At 40.3% G+C, this 20,287-nt stretch overlaps 1 protein-coding gene across 1 annotated transcript in view; it reads right to left on the minus strand.

The window, feature by feature from the left end:
- DCHS2 (dachsous cadherin-related 2) overlaps positions 1-20,287 on the minus strand; it is a 408,274-nt gene that overhangs the window by 17,476 nt on the left and 370,511 nt on the right. Inside the window, exons 16-18 of the mRNA XM_077477070.1 lie at positions 17,771-17,922; positions 1,864-1,994; positions 1,473-1,759 (exon numbers count right to left, since the gene is read on the minus strand). Of these exons, the coding sequence (XP_077333196.1) occupies positions 1,473-1,759; positions 1,864-1,994; positions 17,771-17,922 (570 nt within the window). The remainder of the gene's footprint in view (positions 1-1,472; positions 1,760-1,863; positions 1,995-17,770; positions 17,923-20,287) is intronic.

Consider the following 20,287-nt stretch of genomic DNA (forward strand, 5'->3'; position numbering starts at 1 on the left):
ATGTGTCAAAAACGTCCGATGTTTCCGCCATAATGTCGCAGTCACAATCGCTGATCGCCGCCATTACTAGTAAAAAAAAAAATATTAATAAAAATGTCATAAAACTATCCCCTATTTTGCAAACCAATCAATAATCGCTTATTGCAATTTTTTTTTACCAAAAATATGTAGAAGAATACGTATTGGCCTAAACTGAGGGAAAAAAAGTTTTTTTATATATTTTTGGGGGATATTTATTATAACAAAAAGTAAAAAATAATGCGTTTTTTTCAAAATTGACGCTCTATTTTTGCTTATAGCGCAAAAAAAAATCGCAGGGGTGATCAAATACCGCCAAAAGAAAGCTCTATTTGTGGGAAAAAAGGGCAATTTTTTTTGGGAGCCACGTCGCACGACCGCGCAATTGTCAGTTAAAACAACACATGCCAAATCGCAAAAAGTGGTCTGGTCTTAAGCCAGCAAATGGTCTGGTCTGAAAGTGGTTAAGGACATACACATACAGTAATAAATAAACTCCTCAGGACACTCAAGATTGAACATTTTATCCAAGAAAAAGAGGAGGGGAGGAAAGGGATATACAGGCATACACCACTTTTAAGTACGCAATAGGGTTTATTTACTAAAGCTCACTTCTGCATAGAAACCAATGAGCTTCTAACCCCAGCTTGTTCAATTAAGCTTTGGTAATAAAACCTGGAAGCTCATTGGTTTTTATGCAGAAGTGAGCCTGATTTTTCACTTTCCAGCTTTAGTAAATAAACCCCAATGTGTACTTAAAAGTGGGGTATGCCTGTATATAAATATGTGTTCATATAGTAGACTAGGGCATGTGTATAAAATCAACAAAGACAAACAATATTAGCCTGATAAGGGATGTATAGCCTCGAATTCATCAGCTACAGAATCAACTAAATAATCGTCACTTTGAAGGTATGCAAATGTAATGTTGGTCACAATTTATTTGTATATTTTTACATGATCCTAATAATTTAATTATTCACCTGCCTAGAATGTACTTAGATAAGATATTGGTGGATTGGTGCATATGATTTTCCACACAAAAGTAAAAGAGGTGTTGTAGGTTAGGATTTTGTTACCGAGTGCCAAAGACAGCTTTTCTTTCGTTTTTTGTAAAGCTGATTTTTGGCTATTAACGTGACTCAGCAAAAAAAAAAAAAAAAATGCATCTCCTGCTGAAATACTCACCTCCTTTCTGGAGATGACATTTGCGGGCTTATTTCCTCAGATGTCCAGTGCTGGACCTCTTCTGTTTAAATAATGGTCAGTGTCATTATTACACACCTAGGGATGTGGTCACCATGTAGACCTGAGCTCACATACAGCATAGAGTGAAGTCTTTAGTGAAAACCAGGAGCTGTTTAAAGAATAAGGGGTGACCTAAGGTGGTCACCTTGCAGTCAGCAACCATGGTCATGATATGATTGTATATGTTTGCATTTTTTTATGCTTACCTTATAGGAATCTTTGGTAAATAGTGGAGGGTTGTCATTAACATCCAACACCTGTACAAGGAGCTCTGCTTTAGTAAGATGAAATAAATCAGATGCCTGGATCCTAAGGTGATGTTGTGGTTTTTCTTCATAATCCAACAACCCAATAAGGGTTAAAACACCAGTATACTTATCAATGTCAAACTTCATACCAGGGTTACCATCTTCAGTAAAACTGTATGATACATTTGGTTTTAGATCCACATCATTGGCGGTTACACACATTACAACGTAGCCAGGAGAAGCATCTAAAATAGTACAGAGCTCTTGATTAACATTCAAAGAAAATATCTTGATATCTTATAAATTAGGTATAAATACTCTGCTGCAAATTATTTTTTCACTATATTACCTTCATTAATGTAGACGGTCTCCAGAGGAGGAATAGTGGGTGCATTGTCATTTATATCTGCAACCAAAACCATTACTATACTTGTTGCAGAAAGACTTGGTGATCCTCTATCAGCAGCTTGTAGAACAAGTCTAAAATTAAGAGAAATGTTCTTAGTAAATACAGCATAACATTCAAAATAAATATTTAATTCAAAATATTATTATAAAACAATATGTTCTGTGAAAAAAAAAACTTAAAATACAACTAGCATTGGATAGATTTGGAAAGGAAAGTGTAGTGTTCTTATATAGGTTTAGATATGTATAGGGCACCTTCCTAATGTTTAAACTTGCAGCCAGTAAGTAGTAAATGTAAGGTAATGGAGATATATGGACATCGGGCTTTGTTACTACTTTGTTGTGAATAGTATGTTGTAAATTACAGATTATACACACACTAACCACTACATGCGTGAATTCAGGGACACATCCCCCATTCTTTCTTCTATCTGCATGAGCAGTCCAAAAGTGTAGGGCTAGTGCTTGGCTTTCTTATTAGCAAGCCCAGCATACTGTTGTCAAAACGATATTTTAGAAGCATCCTGTATTAAATGTTTATTGTAAAATAAATAAAGAAATATACAAAAAATAAATATACAAACAGCAGTGCATACACTGGTATATGTTTTAAATAAACTAAATTCACAAATACATGGACTAAAATCCCTTACAACTTTTTATCAACATGTATACAAGTGTATAGCATGTACATATCTTGTTATAAACTCAAGGAAGTCAGTCCAAGTAGCTCAAGACCCAGTAAGATTTTTTTTTTTTATTGCATTAGCTTGCCCTGTGCTGTCCTGCACCATTTCCCTTTTTATGCCACCACAATATGTCAGTGCCATTGAGAAATAAAGCAAACAAACCTGAGGGGTGGGGTCTAGCAATATGGTATGGTCCATCCAAAATACAGTATAGGCCAGTAGCAGCAAAGTTTTGACTGCTCCAAAGCTCACCACAAGTTACAATCTGATTGTACAATCTGTTAAGCCGGCCATAGAAGGTGTGATTTTATTTCCTGCCACCATGGGCTGCAGGAAAGAAAATCGCTTGATTACCCCATCAACACAGTCAGAGTTGATAGGGGAATCCCTCCTGCGGAGCTATAGCCACTGGCAATAATTGCGTTAAGAATCTGACAGGCTGGTTGTACCCAAGTTGATCGATCAATCAACTTGGGTACAATCAGCCTGCCCATACATGGTTCAAACCATCTATGGGCGGCCTTATACCTACCAACCAGTATGTAGCGCAATGACCTGCCTTATTGGATAGTTTAGGTGGATCCTCATATTACATCACTTTGATAGATCTAAAGAGGATTGTACAGAGATTATAGGATTGGATGACAACGCATCTAGTGATCCTAAGAGATCTGATTTGCCACAGGTCACATGATTCTACTTGTAGCTCTAATAGTAAAGCTTGTTTTTACTGCAGTTACAAGACTAAATTGTAATGGTATGCTTTATATAACAATTTTTTTTCAGCCCAATTAGCAGTTTGTGAAAAAGTTCATCTATTTTTTAGGCATGGGCTATTGCCGAGAGGCGAGGAAAATTTGTATCATAGATAGATAGATAGATAGATAGATAGATAGATAGATAGATAGATAGATAGATAGATAGATATTAACAAGCAGATTTTTTATTTGAAAAAAAAATGTTTTTAGTGGAACCAGTTTTAATGGGTGAAAACTTCACATGCTGTGGGAAAAGTGCATTTTTAGTATTTATTCTGAATGCATCCTACAAGGGGTACCAGAATAATGCAGCTATCAAGCAGCATTTCTTAACACTAGCTCTTGTACTCTCCCTGTAATGCACTCAAAAATGAATGCTGTATTAATTTCAAAGAAAGATTTCAAAGAGATTTGCATAGTGAAATGTAAAGCTAGCATTTTTAGAGCACCGTCCAAAAATAGCTCATTGTTATGATCGACATACTGCTGTGCTATTGTTAGCAAATTTTGGCATTTAAATACCTGAGTGAAAAAGTAATTGTCCATGGAATGCAATCAACAAAATCTAAAGAAAAATAGAGAAAGTTTGGAAATAATGGTGTAAAATATCCAAATTTTACGCCCATGTTTAGTAACAGTAACTCATAACATATACTGCTTGTAAGACTGCAGATATGATTTGTTGTTTTAGAGTGGTGTGAAATGGCCAACAGCCAGTAAGATGAATCCAAACCCCACTAAAGTGTTTTCTGAGATTCATAATTAATGACTTGTTATTTTTAAAATACTACTTTCAAGCCAATTTTAAACCATAACAAATGTTGGATAACTACGTTAAAGGGAGACTAATGGACTGTGCCTTGTCTTGAAGAGTATTCATTTTATTATACAGTAAATGTCTCCCATTTGCCTAGCTTGAATACGTTTTTTTTTTTTTTAACTCTCCTTGTTGTTTTTTCAGGCTTTTATATTAGTTACCACTCAGGAATGATTTTAAAGTACTTTGTCAACATTTGTTTTATATCCAAACATATGAGAAGGATGTTTGGGCATAGAGCAGTGCTGCTGAAGGGGCTCTGTTCCTCACCAGGGTTAAGAATATTCGGTTGGCTGCTTATTGTCAGGGAACTGATCAGCAGCGCAAAGAAAAGTCTTTATGCTCTTTAGCATATATATATATATATATATATATATATATATATATATATATATATATATATATATATATATATATATATATATATATATAGAGAGAGAGAGAGAGAGAGAGAGACACACAGTATTTCAAAAAAGTGAGTACACCCCTCAGATTTTTGTGATGATCTTATTACAACTTTTCATGTGACAACACTGAAGAAATTACACTTTGCTACAATGTAAAGTAGTGAGTGTACAGCTTGTATAACAGTGTAAACTTGCTGTCCTCTCAAAATAACTCAACAGCCACTCATGTCTAAAACGCTGGCAACAAAAGTGAGTAAACCCCTGAGTAAAATGCCCAAATTGGGCACAATTAGCCATTTTCCCTCCCCGATGTCATGTGAATCGTAGTGTTACAAGGTCTTAGGTGTGAATGGGGAACAGGTGTGGTAAATTTGGTGTTATCGCTCTCACTCTCTCATACTGGTAACTGGAAGTTCAACATGGCACCTCATGGCAAAATAACTCTCTGAGGATCTGAAAAAAAGAATTGTTGCTCTACATAAAGATGGCCTAGGCTATAAGAAGATTTCCAAGACCCTGAAACTGAGCTTCAGCACAGTGGCCAAGAACATATAGCGGTTTAACAGGACAGGGTCCACTCAGAAAAGGCCTCGCCATGGTCGACCTAAGAAGTTTAGTGCACATGTTCAGCGTCATATCCAGAGGTTGTCTTTAGCAAATAGACATATAAGTGCTGCCAGCATTACTGCAGTGGTTGAAGGATGGGGGGGGGTAAGCCTGTCAGTGCTCAGACCATACATTGCACACTGCATCAAATTGGTCTGCATGACTGTCGTCCCAGAAGGAAGACTCTTCTAAAGATGATGCACAAGAAAGCCTGCACACAGTTTGCTGAAGACAAGAAGACTAAGGACATGGATTATAGGAACCATGTCCTGTGGTCTGATGAGACCAAGATAAACTTATTTGGTTCAGAAGGTGTCAAGCTTGTATGGGGGCAACCAGGTGAGGAGTACAAAGACAAGTGTGTCTTGCCTACAGTCAAGCATTGTGGTGGGAGTGTCATGATCTGGGGCTTCATCAGTGCTACTGGCACTGGGGAGCTACAGTTCTTTGAGGGAACCATGAATGCCAACATGTACTGTGACATAATAAAGCCCAGCATGTACCCCCTCCCATCAGAGACTGGGCCGTAGAGCAGTATTCCATCATGATAACAACCCCAAACACACCTCCAAGACGACCACTGCCTTGCTAAAGAAGCTGAGGGTAAAGGTGATGGGCCGGCCAGACATAAACCCTATTGAGCATTTTTGGGGTATCCTCAAATGGAAGGTGGAGGAGCATAAGGCCTCTAACATCCACCAGCTCCATGTCATGGGGGAGTGGAAGAGGACTCCAGTGGCAACCTGTGAAGCTCTGGCGAACTTCATGCCCAAGAGGGTTAAGGCAGTGCTGGAAAATAATGGTGGCCACACAAAATATTGCCACTTTTTAAAGGGGCTCATGAATATGGATGTGGTACCCAACTGGCCCATATTATAGATTTATAAATGAGATACATGACAGACTCTTTGCCCCCCTACCCACTGATACTCACTTTATTAGCATTTTTTAGCTGCTCCTTACCCCATTGCAGCCAGAGACGATACCTAGTGCTCCCTGGTATGAGTGGAGCATGTAACCTCCTCCAATGAACAGTCCGCAGATCCAGCAGCCAGATGTTGGGCCTCAGCAATATCACTTGTCAGAAGTAGTTATGTCAACATTCCCCTCTAGCGTCCATCACCAGATGATACTGGGGATTTTAGTGACAGCTCTACTCTTTCTATTGTTTTGGACCTCCTCAAAATCTCCTAATTTAATTTCTTTGTGATCATGTGATCAGACCTCCTGTTAGAGGGTGGCTATAATTGCCCTCCACTGTATGTGGGATTGTAGCCACATGGGATTTCTAGTGTGCACAGAGCCCTATGCATGACTGCAACTAACATGTACTAGTCATTTCAAACATACAGAAGTACGGATGCACTCTCAAAGACTTCAACCAATACAAATCTGCCCTCCAGAAATACTATTCTTTCCTCCACACTGCCAAGCAGACCTATTTTACAACTCTTATTAACACCTTCTCATCCAGTCCCAGGAAACTTTTCTCTACCTTCAACTCTCTACTTCATCCTCCACAGCCTCCACCCACTGACTCACTGACTGCCCAGGAGATTGCTAATCACCTCAAAACAAGATTGATACAAACTGTGATTTTCCCCAATGCTCTAAAACATGCACTGGTCACCCCCATACTTAAAAAGCCATCCTTGGACCCTACCAATCTTAACAACCTATGCCCTATCTCCTTTCTCCCCTTTTCATCTAAACTCCTCGAAGGCCTGGTTTACAACCAACTGAGTGACCACCTCATTAAGAATAACCTTCTTGATCCCCTTCAATCTGGATTTCACCCTCAACACTCCACAGAAACTGCTCTTTTAAAACTCACAAATGACTTACTAACTGTAAAAACCAACGGACACTATTTTGTACTCCTACTTCTGGATCTTTCAGCTGCCTTTGACACAGCTGACCACCCCCTCCTCCTCAAAAAACGTTACTCCCTCGGTCTCCGTGACTGTGCTCTTCAGTGGCTCTCATCCTACCTATCCCAATGCACCTTCAGTGTCACTTACAATTCTACTTCCTCCACTCCTCTTCCCTTCTCCGTCGGGGTTCCCCAAGGTTCTGTTCTTCGACCTCTTTTATTTTCAATCTACACCTCTGCCCTGAGTCAGCTGATAGCCTCTCATGGCTTTCAATATAATTTCTATGCTGACGACACCCAAATTTATCTCTCCACCCCTCAACTCACTCCATCAGTCTCCTCACGCATCACTAACTTGCTAACAGACATATCTGTATGGATGACACAGCACCTCCTCAAACTCAACTTGTCCAAAACTGAGCTTATAATATTTCCTCCCCCATGTGCCTCTTCCCCTGACTTCTCTGTCAACAGCAATGGCACAACCATCCACCCATCCCCACATGCCAAGGTTCTAAGTGTTATCCTGGACTCTGAACTCTCCTTTCGGCCCCATATCCAATCACTTTCCAAAGCTTGATGCCTCAACCTCCGCAACATCTCCAAGCTACGTCCCTTCTTAACCAAGGAACCCACAAAGCTCCTGATTCACTCCCTGGTTATCTCTCGCCTTGACTACTGCAACTCCCTCCTCATTGGCTTACTTTTAAATAGACTATCCCCCCTTCAGTCCATCATGAATGCTGTTGCCAGACTCATCCACCTTACAAACCGCTCAGTGTCTGCTACCCCTCTCTGCAAATCCCTCCATTGGCTGCCACTTGCCCAACGGATTAAATTCAAAATACTAACATTAAGTTATAAAGCCATCCACAACTCTGCCCCCAGCTACATCACTAGCCTAGTCTCAAAATACCAACCTAATTGCCGTCTTCATTCCCCCCAAGACCTCCTGCTCTCTAGCTCCCTCATAACAACCTCCCATATCTGCCTCCAGAACTCCTTCCGAGCCTCGCCCATCCTCTGGAATTCGCTACCCCAATCTGTCAGACTGTCTCCAAATGTATCCACTTTTAGGCTAATCCTGAAAACGTTCCTCTTCAGAGAAGCCTATCCTGCCTCCATCTAACAACTGCACTATTTTCTCCATTAGCTCACCCCCCACAGCTATTACCCTTTTGTATAACTTGACCCTCCCTCCTAGATTGTAAGCTCTAACGAGCAGGGCCCTCTGATTCCCCCCTGTATTGAATTGTATTGTAATTGTACTGTCTGCCCTAATGTTGCAAAGCGCTACGTAAACTGTCGGCGCTATATAAATCCTGTATAATAATAATAATAATAATGCACTCAGTACCGGCACATAATCACACCTTGGTCCTCCTCTGAGCCTAATGATCGCCCACTTATCTCTGCCCTCATGTTTTGACAGCAGCAGCAATTAAGAACCTGCACTGAACCATGGCATTTATAGTGCACAGTGAGCAGTGCATGTGACCACAACATGCACTGCTCATTCAAATAAAACGGAAGTGAGTGGGCACAGAAGAAGTATGGGAGCCTGAATCGGACTGCAGGAAACACAAATCAGTTTGCATGGTGAGAGGGAAATGCTGCTAATTCATTGATTGCTTCACTGCTATCAGTTATAACTAATTCAATTGTAGTGGAAAGAGGAATGGATAATGTCAACCCCTGGATACAATTAAGAAATGTATTGCTTAGATGCATTAGCTAAACAATATTTTTGATCAAGGTCTCTACTAGTATCTTGGAACAAATTACCACTACATACAAAATACTGTAAGTGTTTTGTTGGCCTGTTGCCTTTATATCATTTCCACTTTCCCAGGAATTGAAATGTATCAATGTAAGCAACAATTGCTTAGAGCCTCCATCTGTTAATTATGATATAAAACAAAGATAGCTCAACATTAAATTCCCAGAGAGACTCAATGCTTAGTCAGATTTGTTACTTCAATTTTGTATCATAATAGGCAGCTATCAAGAATTGAGCAAGTTTTACTGCATTACTGCATGTCCTATGTTGTTTATATGCGTAAAGCAGACCTTTTTTTTCACTTTCCATCTATTAAATCTTCTGCCCTTGTTGTTTTAACTTTGGATAGTATTTTTTTTTCTGCCAGTAAATACCTTATACAGCCCACTTCCTGTTTCTTGTCTGGTCATTAGCCTAGGCTTATGACATCATGTACAGCTCTCTCTTTAACTCTTGGAAGAGTTTGCCAGGAAGGGAGAGGGGGTGAGTCAAAAGAGGGCCAGTGAGAGCTGCATGGATGCAGAGCTGGTGGTTTGCCTCTGTGTGTCTGTGTAAATTCAGGAAGTAAACAGGCAGCAGCTTCAGCGGCCCACAGTTAAAATGGTTGCAACCAAACTAAGTGGAGGGAGATTTCTGAAGCATATTTGGCAAATACAGATTCACAATACAGTGAAACCTTGGTTTTCAAGTAACGCAGTTAACAAGCGTTTTGAAACATGAGCAACTGTTTGAAATTTTTAAAATCCTGACTCGGTTTGCGAGTGTTGTCTCTCAAAACGAGCAGGATTCAAGCCAATGGGGTGTGCAGTACCGCATTTGGCCAGAGGTGCGGGGGGTGCCGGAGACATTCGGAACGGTTCAGAGCCACTCGGAAATACTCAGAATCACTTGGAAAAACTCGGAAATACTCCATTCCCGAGTGTTTCCGAGCCTTTCTGAGTTCAGCCAAGCTGTCTCCGAGTATTTCTGAGGCTCTCCGGCGACCCCCCCCCACTTCTGGCCACATGCAGTATTGCATGCAATAGAAGTCAATGCAGAACAAATTATCTTTGTTTCTATTGATTTTTATGGGGAAACTCGCTTTGATATGCGAGTGCTTTGGATTACACGCATTCTCCTGGAACAGATTATGCTCATAATCCAAGGTTCCACTGTATATATAAAATAATATTCAAAGTGGTTGGAGGGAAGCTTCAAAATGACAAAGATAGTTTTATTACAAATTATGTGAGCAGACTGCAGTTCCTCTTTAATAATTGTCTTAAGCAAGGTAATCTGGTAGACTTTTATTTTTTTATTTTTTTTATTGCTTTGTACTTGTGGCATAAACCTGAAGCATAAGATGACCTTGTATTTGACCTGGAAGAGCTCCGAAAATTCAGGGGGTGAGTGGGTGTAGTCATCACGGAAGAATTAATTGGATTCACTGCTGGCTTTAGTGTTGTCCTAGGTTAAGTTGAACGACTAGCACGCCTACTAGTTACTTATTTTGATTCACAAAATATGTGTAACAAACAAAATTTCATTTAAATCATAACCATGTAAAATAAATAATGGAAAAATGTAGTAAAATAAAATACAGTAAAACTTTGGTTTGCATGTAACTTGGTTTGTGAGTGTTTTATGAAGGCCCTAATATTATATAATATTATTTAACTGCAGGTCACCTTGCTTTGCTGCAATGGCGGGGGTTCTTTTCAGGCTTCTTTATATGGAGGGGTAAACTGTTTACATGTGTGTATGTTGAGGATTCTATATGTTTACATATGTGTGGAGTTGTTATAGAATTTCATTGTAATTTGCTTGCGATGACAATAAAGTATTTATCTTATCTATCTTATCTTAAAATAAATGATGGAATTGTATTGCAAGTAACTTGGTCTGTGAGTGAAGAGGAGCAATTTTTTTTAATAAATTTTAACTTGATAAATAAAGCTGGATACACACTATCCAACTTTTGTTATTTGTTTTCATTTAGATTTACCTTCAACTATGTAGTGCAAGGGCCTGCCTGATTGCATACAAATTGAAAATGTTTAGGTTTGACCTCATATTACTGTATATGTTTTTTGGCAAATATAAAGGAAAAAATCTAAAGAAAATTATATAGTGTGTATCCAGCTTTAGGCTTGGTTCACACTGCTGCGACTTGGGATCCGACTTGTGAGACTCCAAGTCGCGTGACATGTGAAATCCCATTTTAGTCAATGAGAGCTGTCTTAAAGTGGTTGTATAGTCCGTTTTGGGACTTTTACCTACAGGAAAGCCTATAATAAGGCTTACCTGTAGGTAAAAAAAATCTCCTAAACCTGTATGGTTTAGGAGATATTCCCCTCGCAATGCGCCACTGACTGCAGCGGCACATGCGCACAGGGGATTCCCGGCTGAAAGCCCGGCAGACGACAGACCTTGCCGGGAAGAAATCTCCTGCGCGCATGCACGGGAGTGACGATATCACGGCTCTGGCCACTCTCAGCGCCGGGGGCTTCGTTCTAAGGTAAGTATTTCATAATGAGCTAGTAAGGCTCATTATGCCTTTTCCTTTGCAGGTAGGAAAAAAAAACACATCAGCGAGTATACAACCGCTTTAGCAATACTTACTCCATATGATTGTAGCAGAGATCAGTGTTCACTCTTTCAGTGTAAATGAAAGCCCAGCCCCCAACAGTTAGTAACACACCCATAGGAACACTTAACCCCTACACTGCCACCCACTGGTTAACCCCTTCACTGCCAGTGTCATTTACACAGGAATCAGTGCATTTATATAGCAGTGATTGCTGTATAAATGACAATGGTCCCAAAAATGTGTCAAAAATGTCCGCCATAATGTCGCAGTCACAATAAAAATCGCTGATTGCCGCCATTACTAGTAAAAAAAAATTATTAATAAAAATGCCATAAAACTATCCCCTATTGTGTAAACGCTATAACTTTTGCGCAATCCAATCAATAATCTCTTATTGCAATTTTTTTACCAAAAATATGTAGAAGAATACATATTTGCCTAAACTGAGGAAAAAAATTATTTTTATATATTTTTGGGGATATTTATTATAACAAAAAGTAAAAAATAATGCGTATTTTTCAAAATTGTCGCTCTATTTTTGTTTATAGCGCAAAAAATAAAAACCGCAGGGGTGATCAAATACAACCAAAAGAAAGCTCTATTTGTGGGAAAAAAAGGACGTAAATTTTGTTTGGAAGCCCTGTCGCATGACCGCGCAATTGTCAGTTAAAGCGGCGCAGTGCCGAATCGCAAAAAGTGGTCTGGTCTTTGACCAGCAAAATGGTCCGCGGCTGAAGTGGTTATAGTGGAGGGCCACCCTAAAAAAATATATATATATATCATTAATATTCTTAAAACATGTAAAAAAATATATATATATATTTTTTAACTTACCTGAAATGAAACCGCTGTTGCTAGACAGTCTTCCTAATCTGCCTCTTTCTATTCCGTGGTTCTTCCTCCTCTTCGGCGAGCGGCCCCGTGGCCTTCTGGGGCATGTGTGTATCCCAAAAACAACAGGGCCATTCACAATGTGCCGTGCGACTCGCGCATGCGCAGTAGGAAGCCGCAAGGCTCCACTGCCTGTTTACCTTCATTAAGGTGGAGGCGCCGGCAGCTGATCCGATGGACAGATCGGCCTTGGGCAGCCGACATCATGGGCTTGCTGGACAGGTAAGTGTCCTTATTAAAAGTCAGCAACGATGGTGTTGGTAGCTGCTGACTTTAAAAAAAAATCTTCGCCGGGACGTCCCTTTAAATTAGATCTGCCAGTTTTACAGAGCTCTGGGAGGCTAGCTATTTCTAAAGTTTCAGATCTCTGAAGTTGCATGCAGCTGCTGTGCCCACCCTCCTGTCTGCTGCCCATTCACAGAAGCCTTTGTATTTTGTGCACTCATTCACAAAATAAAAAAGGCCTCTATGAATAGGCAACAGAAAGGGGAAGGGGGTAAGGTCAGAGATGCTGTGTTTGAGGACACAACCTCCCTTCTTTCAGAGCCCCTGAAAGAGGTGTAGCACCTCTTGGGGCACCTTAAAGCTAACAGATCTACTTTAAAAAGATAAGTCTATGAGGTGGCATGCACCTTTAAATTTAAATAGCCATCCAAGTGCTAATTTAGCACTGACTTTAGTTATAACTTTAGTTATAAAACAATGAAAGTGGAAAAATTCCTCCAATACTCACGCTCTATGATATGAGTATATCACATTTTTTTACATTTCTGTATTTATGTGCAGACTTTTCAAGTCTACAGATTTAAAAAAAAAGAATGTTTCCTTTAAATTGGTTGTAAACCTCTGATTGTGATTTTTACCTATAGTTAAGCCCAGAATAAAGCTTACCTATAGGTAGGGCGCCATTTAGGAGATATTTGTTGTACACTGCGCCAATGATGTCATTGGCACATGCGCTGTGAAGAAACGGCCCTCCGTGCCGTTTCCTCACTCACAAGTCCTGTGACTGATGGCTCCCGCGCGCATGTGTGGGAGTGACATCACGCAGCTCTGGCCAGTCACAGAGCCGGAGTCTGCGGCTCCGGAAGGAAGAGGTGTGAAGACGGATGCAGCCATCAGCGGGGACAGCGTGGGCTTCGTTTGCAGGTAAGTGCCACATCATGGGCTAGTATGCAATGCATTGTAGCCCATTATGCTTTTACTTTGCAGGGGAAAAAAGAGGAAGTAAAACCCATCAGTGTTTACTTCATCTTTATCTTGAAGTAAATATCCAATAATTTTGCCCAGTCAAAGGGACTAAAAACAACTGAGATAATAAAATCTTTCACATACCCTTGCACTCTATTTTAGTTTTATACAGCTCTTATTTAGGGCTATATCCATCGAACATTCATATTTCAGTACTGGGCAAACACTGCTGTGCGGAGTTACACACCAGTTTATATCATGCCTAAACCTCAGTGCCAAGACTTACCCACTAAAATTTACAAACACGTCTCATGATCTCCCCATCAAATGTAAAGTAGTTATTACTGGAGATGGGAATCACTATTACATTGAACATGTCAGGTAGGGATGGTCCCGATTCATAGAACAAATGAACATATGGGGTGCTTGCGGGAAGTTCGCCCACTGCGATGCGCCCCATAATGCACTGCGAGATCTCAGTGCATTGAAGGCTGCTGATTGGCCAAAACATGCACCTGACCTGTGTACTTTGGCCAATCACAGCAGAATGTGACCAATCATGGTTTAGGGACTAAGTCCACACCCGACACTAAAGAAGGCTGCTTACACAATGTATATAGTGTTTATGAATAGAGAGAGATTAGGCAGGTTGGTTAGTCGATTGAGAATGCAGTCGGTGTAGTGTATATAACCATACAGTCTAGAGTATATAGTGCAGACAGTGTAGTGTATATAATGCAGTGCAGAGTATATAGCGCGGTCAAAGTAGTATATATAATACAGTGCAGATTATACAGTGCAGTCAGTGTAGTGTATATAACACAGTGCAGAGTACATAGTGCAGTGCAGAGTATATAATACCGTGTATTGAAGTGGTTAAGGGGAACCCTATGACAGAAGAAAAAAAAACAGCATGGGGTCCCTCCCAAAATTCATACCAGGACCTTTGGGTCTGGTATAGATTTCAAGGGGAACTCCACACCATGCAAGCAGCCTTGCAAGCCAGGAAAGGGGGGGACAAGCGAGTGCCCCCCCTCTCCTGAACCATACCAGGCCCTCGGCCTGGGGAGGGTGCTTTGGGGTACTCCCCAAAGCGCATTGTCCCCATATTGATGGGGACAAGGCCCTCTTCCTAACAACTCTGGCCGGTGGTTTCGGGATCTATGGGCAGGGGGCTTATCGGAATCTGGAAGCCTCTAGATCCCACCCTCCTATGTGAATGCGTATCGAGTACCACCTACCCATTCACCAAAAAAGTACTCAAACGGTAAAAACCACCAGAGACCGTATTTGACAAATATTTTTTTTTTTTTTTTTTTTTTTTTTTTTAAGTGTCTGGCGATGTAAATCCACCATCAATTACGTCACCCGAGGGACTTGAAAAATAGCAAAAATGAAGACACACCACCTCCATGGGAGGCCTCCTGGCGAATGCTGTCTCTTCGCTTTCACGGCTCTTAAATAGGCAAGGGTGGGGTCACCCGGTGACATAACCGGGTGACCGTGCCTATTCTGACACCACATGAGAGTTTTAATTTTTGCTATTTTTCGGGTCCATCAGGCAGCATGATTGACGGTGATTGCGGGAGACTTTTTTTCTTTTTTAATCATTTCCATACCGGGCCTATTTTGGCACTTCTTTCCTACATGTAAAAATCATAATTTTTCTGCTAGAAAATTACTCAGAACCCCCAAACATTATATATTTTTTTTAGAAGACACCCTAGGGAATAAAATGGCAGTCATTGCAATTTTTTATCTCACACGATATTTGAGCAACAATTTTTCAAACGTTTTATGATTTAGAAAATAGTAACAAAACAGGAAAGTTAGCCCAATTTTTTTATATAATGTTAAACGATGTTACGCTGAGTAAATAGATACCCAACATGTAATCCTTTCAAATTGTGCACACTCAAGGAATGACGCCATACTTCAGTACTTAAAAATCTCTATATGTGACACTTTCAATTTTTTTACAGGATACATGTTTAGAGTTATAGAGGAGGGCTAGTGCTAGAATTGTTGCTCGCACTCTAACGCAAGTGGCAATACCTCACATGTGTGGTTTGAACGGCGTTTACATATGTGGGCGGGACTAACATGTGCGTTCGCTTCTGAGCACGAGCTACCGGGGACAGGGGCGTTTTAAATTATTATTTTTTTATTTTTTTATTTTACTATATTATTTTAAATTTTTACTTTCTTTTACAACCTTTTTTTTTATCACTTTTATTCCTATTACTAGGGATGTAAACATCCCTTGTAATAGGAATCGTTTGTGAGAGATGCTGCAGACATCATTCAGATATCATCTTTTAGTGTCGGCGATTCCCTACACCATAAGAATGATCATAGTCGCTGTTCCACCGCTTGATCTTTCTTACGGGTGGCGAGAGGGGACACCCCCTCCCACCACCCTCCGGTGCTTCTACCGACTCACCGCTTCCAGCGGTGAGTCGGAGACAGGATCCACCAGCCCTGGATGGTGATCATAGAGATTTCTGGCAGACCAGATGGTCGCTGGAGTCTCTATGATCGTTCGGGGGCCGGGCACGATGTTATGACGTCACGCCCGGCCTCTGCATTCAAACGAATGGTGCCGCCTCGCCTGGGAAGCCGTGATCGTAAATGTTTTTTTTTTGGATTTCAGGCTTCCCAGCCTAGAGGTGAGATGTGGGGGTCTTATTGACCCCACATCTCACTTTAAAGAGGACCGATCATGCCATATTCCTATTAAAAAGGATGTTTACATTCCTTGTAATAGGAATCAAAGTGATCAAAACAAGTGTCAAACTAAAAAACTAAACATAAAACTAACAATCTTTTTTTTTTTTAAAGCGCCCCTGTCAACGTGTGCTCGCACGCAGAAGTGAACGCATACCTAATTCCCACCTACATATGAAAACGGTGTTCAAACCACACATGTGAGGTATTGCCATGAATGTTAGATTGAAAGCAATAATTCTAGACATAGATCTCCACTGTAACTCAAAACATGTAACCAGTAAAAAATGTTAAAGCATCGCCTATGGGGATTTTTACGTACCGAAGTTTGGCGCCATTCCACGAGCAATTGCAATGTGCAATTCTGAAGCATGATATGTTAGGTATATATTTACTTGGCGTAACTTCATCTTTCACATTATGAAAATAATTGGGCTAACTTCAGTGTTTTTGTTTTTAAAAGCATGAAACAGTTTTTTTTCCAAAAAAAAGTGTTTGAAAAATTGCTGCGCAAATACCGTGCAAAATAAATAGTTGCAACAAACGCAATTGTATTATCTAGGGTCTTTGATAAAAAAACATATATAATGTTTGGGGGTTCTATTTCATTTTCTAGCTAAAAAAATTATGAATTTTACATGTAGGAGAGAAATGTCAGCATTGACCTGGATGGGAAGTGGTTAATAAAGGATTTATCAAAAACTGTCTTTTGTGGTTTTTACTTTTTTGAACATTTTTGGTGAATGGGTAGGGGTACGGTGTACCCGATACCCATTCACATGGTTGGGTGAGATCTGAGGACCCCCTTGTTAAAGGGGGCTTCCAGATTGCGATAAGCCCCCTGCCTGCAGACCTTGACAACCAACAGCCAGGGTTGTCGGGAAGAGGCCCTTGTCCCTATCAACATGGGGACAAGGTGCTTTAGGAGGCACCCCAAAGCACCATGCCTATGTTGAGGGCAAGCGGCCTGGTATGGTTCAGAAGGGGGGCGCTCGCTTGCCCCACTCTTTTTCTGGCCTGCCAGGCTGCTTGCTCAGATAAGGGTCTGGTAGGGATTGTGGGGGGGTACCCTACGCCATTTTCTTTTTTTATAATAAGGGACCCCCCCCCCGGCAGGATATTTAAAGGAATGTTTAATTTTTATTGTTTCACTTTAGGCATCATTAAAATCACTGCTCTAATAAAAACAATCACTTTAAAAATGTTTTTTTTCCATTGATATATGTCCCCTAGGGCAGTACCCGGGTCCTCATACACTTTCTATGGCAGTAATTTGCATACAATCCTTTAAAATTATGACTTTTGATTTTTCATGTTCGTGTCCCATAGACTTCAATAGGGTTTGCATGACAAACATATGATTAGTTAGATCATAACTAATTAGTTAAATCAAACATATGATTTTGTTAAAGACTAAAGAGGAGAGATGAGATGTGAAAAATAATCATCACTACACATTGTCATTTTTCAAAATGTCAGACCAAAAACATATTCCAATTCATAAAATACAATAGCCTACATATTAAGACAGGTAACAAACCTGTAGGAGGATTTTATTTCACGATCAAGAATAGCATTAGTTGTAATAATGCCCCATCTGGAATCTACTAAAAAAGCTTGATTTTCATTGCCATCCACAAATGAGTAATCTATTTGCCCGTTCATGCCACTATCTGCATCAGTGGCAAAAACCTATAAAATAGACAAGAATTACATAAACATTACAAAGAATTATTATTTTTTTAATTGCAGTGTAAAAAACATACAAAGGGAAGAAGAAACATGCAAAAATATGATGAAATGTATACATTAATATTGTATAGAATCACAAAGTGCATACAAGTGTGGTTGATTAACTACAACTGGGATTTTCCAGACTCTCTGTACCACCAATAACCTTTTACTGGTATATGTCCAGCTTTAGTTGCAGATTTCTCCTAGAAACAGATAGGGGTTGACTTGATTTACAAAAACTGGAGAGTGCAAAATCTGGTGCAGATGTGAATGGTAGCCAACAGCTAGTTGGCTAGTTCAATTAAGCTTAACAAGAAAAGTCTTTGCTAAGCTGCACCAGATTTTGCACTCTCCCATTTTAGTAAATGAACCCCAAAGTTCTAAAGCACATTAACATGTTGCTTATGTTAATCACTAAATAAACTATTCAAACAAGTCCTAGATCTCTAACTTTGAGTGTCAACATAATCAGTGGGTATCCAATACGCACTAATAAAGACCGACTAAAAGAAAAAAGATCAATGCACAAGTACACCTATCACAGCAATGTAAACGTGATCACCTTTACAAAACAGTCCATCACTGGCTGAAAAAACAATGCCAAGATCATTAGCAGCCACAATCTTGTAATAAATGCTTGCTGACTAGATGTTTATATTCTTACATCGGTTAGTAAGTGGTTAAACTTACAGTTTACTGAACAGATTCCGAGTAGGAACTGACAATGCCAACACAGCCAAAGTGGCAAAGAGATACAATATAACAAAAAAAGATGCATACAACACAATACAATGTACAACAGAAAATAAAAAGATTGCAATAACATGGCTATCTTGAATCAGTTTGACTAAATGGTCACTAGGTGGCAACAGAGTCTATGAAGCAGTGCGTAGAGACGTAATCAGTCAGTACTAATGACTACTTGCATTTCCCTTGAAGTTGCTAGTGGTCCAGGTGAGCAGCTGAAGGATGCCTTAGGCCTGCTCCACAGGGCGGTTACAGAAGGGTCTCTGCTCCAGATACACAGGATAATGGTTGCATGCACTGGGTCACCCTACTTTAGGTTTAGGACTTGGGGCGCAGTGCTCTATGTAGTGATCTGGGCTTAGAAGGAATCTGCATATTCTTGTGCTTAAATAAGGTGGCCCACAGACCTGAACTACAGTAGGCAGGCCACTCACCTGATTACAGCTCACATGCCTAATCACTGCTGTCTCATCAGGTGCAGTCTCTCTGAGCACCAAAGGCAGGAGAGAGATAGCAATCTCTGGGAAACAGAGTCAAAGAAGCCCACGCCTGCATTTGAGAATGGTAAGGAATGGGGCACTCCACTACAACTGTTCTGTACAAGACCATGTTTTTGTCAAGCACTGCACAGCAGAAAAGCACATATGCTATGTATAAGTAAAAATTACTGTTTAACCTAGAACCTAAAGAACATTACAGTCAATTGATAATTAAGGTGTATGCAAGGCATTTTGGATGGAATAGGGCAGGATTAAAACCCGCGTCAATTTGTTGGATTTATTTGCCATCTGTGTACCATTGGGGAGATTTGACCTCACTTCCTGTCCTTTAGACACAACAGGAAGTGAGAGGAACCTGAGTGAACTCCTCTATTAGAGAGTTGTTTTCAGAACAAGTGTGTCTGTTAGAAGATGTCCCCGCTGTGACTGTCCCTTTCAATCCCAGCGACATTGATCACCAGAGCAAATAGAAATGGAGAGTCTCCCCGGGGGGGACTCAGAGAGCAATACAAACTTGGCAGGGGTTCCCAGCTTGTACTATTCTTTTAAAACTAGATGGGCTTCTGTCTTTTTTCAGCCAGACTATGTAAGTATCAATATAAAGTATCAGTATAAAATTAGAAGAAAAGAGGTCTAACCTTAAGCTACGTAGAGGGTTCTTTAGCGGCAAGGATGTGGAATTCCCTTCCACGGGCAGCTGTCTCAGCAGGGGGCATTTATAGTTTCAAGAAACTATTAGATAAGCACTTGAACGACCGCAACATACAGGGATATACAATGTAATACTGACATATAATCACACACCTAGGTTGTACTTGTGTCTTTTTTTCAACCTCACCAACTATGTAACTAGTAAGAGCATGGTGATTTACATCATGAGGAAGCACTGCTAGATAGCCCATAACTCAGCAAATTATGGGGGGAAGACATCCGTCATAGCCCATCACATTTTCTCCTAAAACCTGCAGGCCAAGGTTGTCTAGTGGGGTCTGGTGGTGCCTATACATATAATTTGTCCTATCTGGCTGATTTTGGATGTACTGGGGAAACTATCTCATATCCAAGATCACCTTCTA

This window comes from Lithobates pipiens, unplaced genomic scaffold (genome assembly GCF_037356315.1).
Source record: "Lithobates pipiens isolate NorthernLeopardFrog02 unplaced genomic scaffold, aLitPip1_a1.2 Scaffold_13, whole genome shotgun sequence".
NCBI classification, from domain to species: domain Eukaryota; kingdom Metazoa; phylum Chordata; class Amphibia; order Anura; family Ranidae; genus Lithobates; species Lithobates pipiens.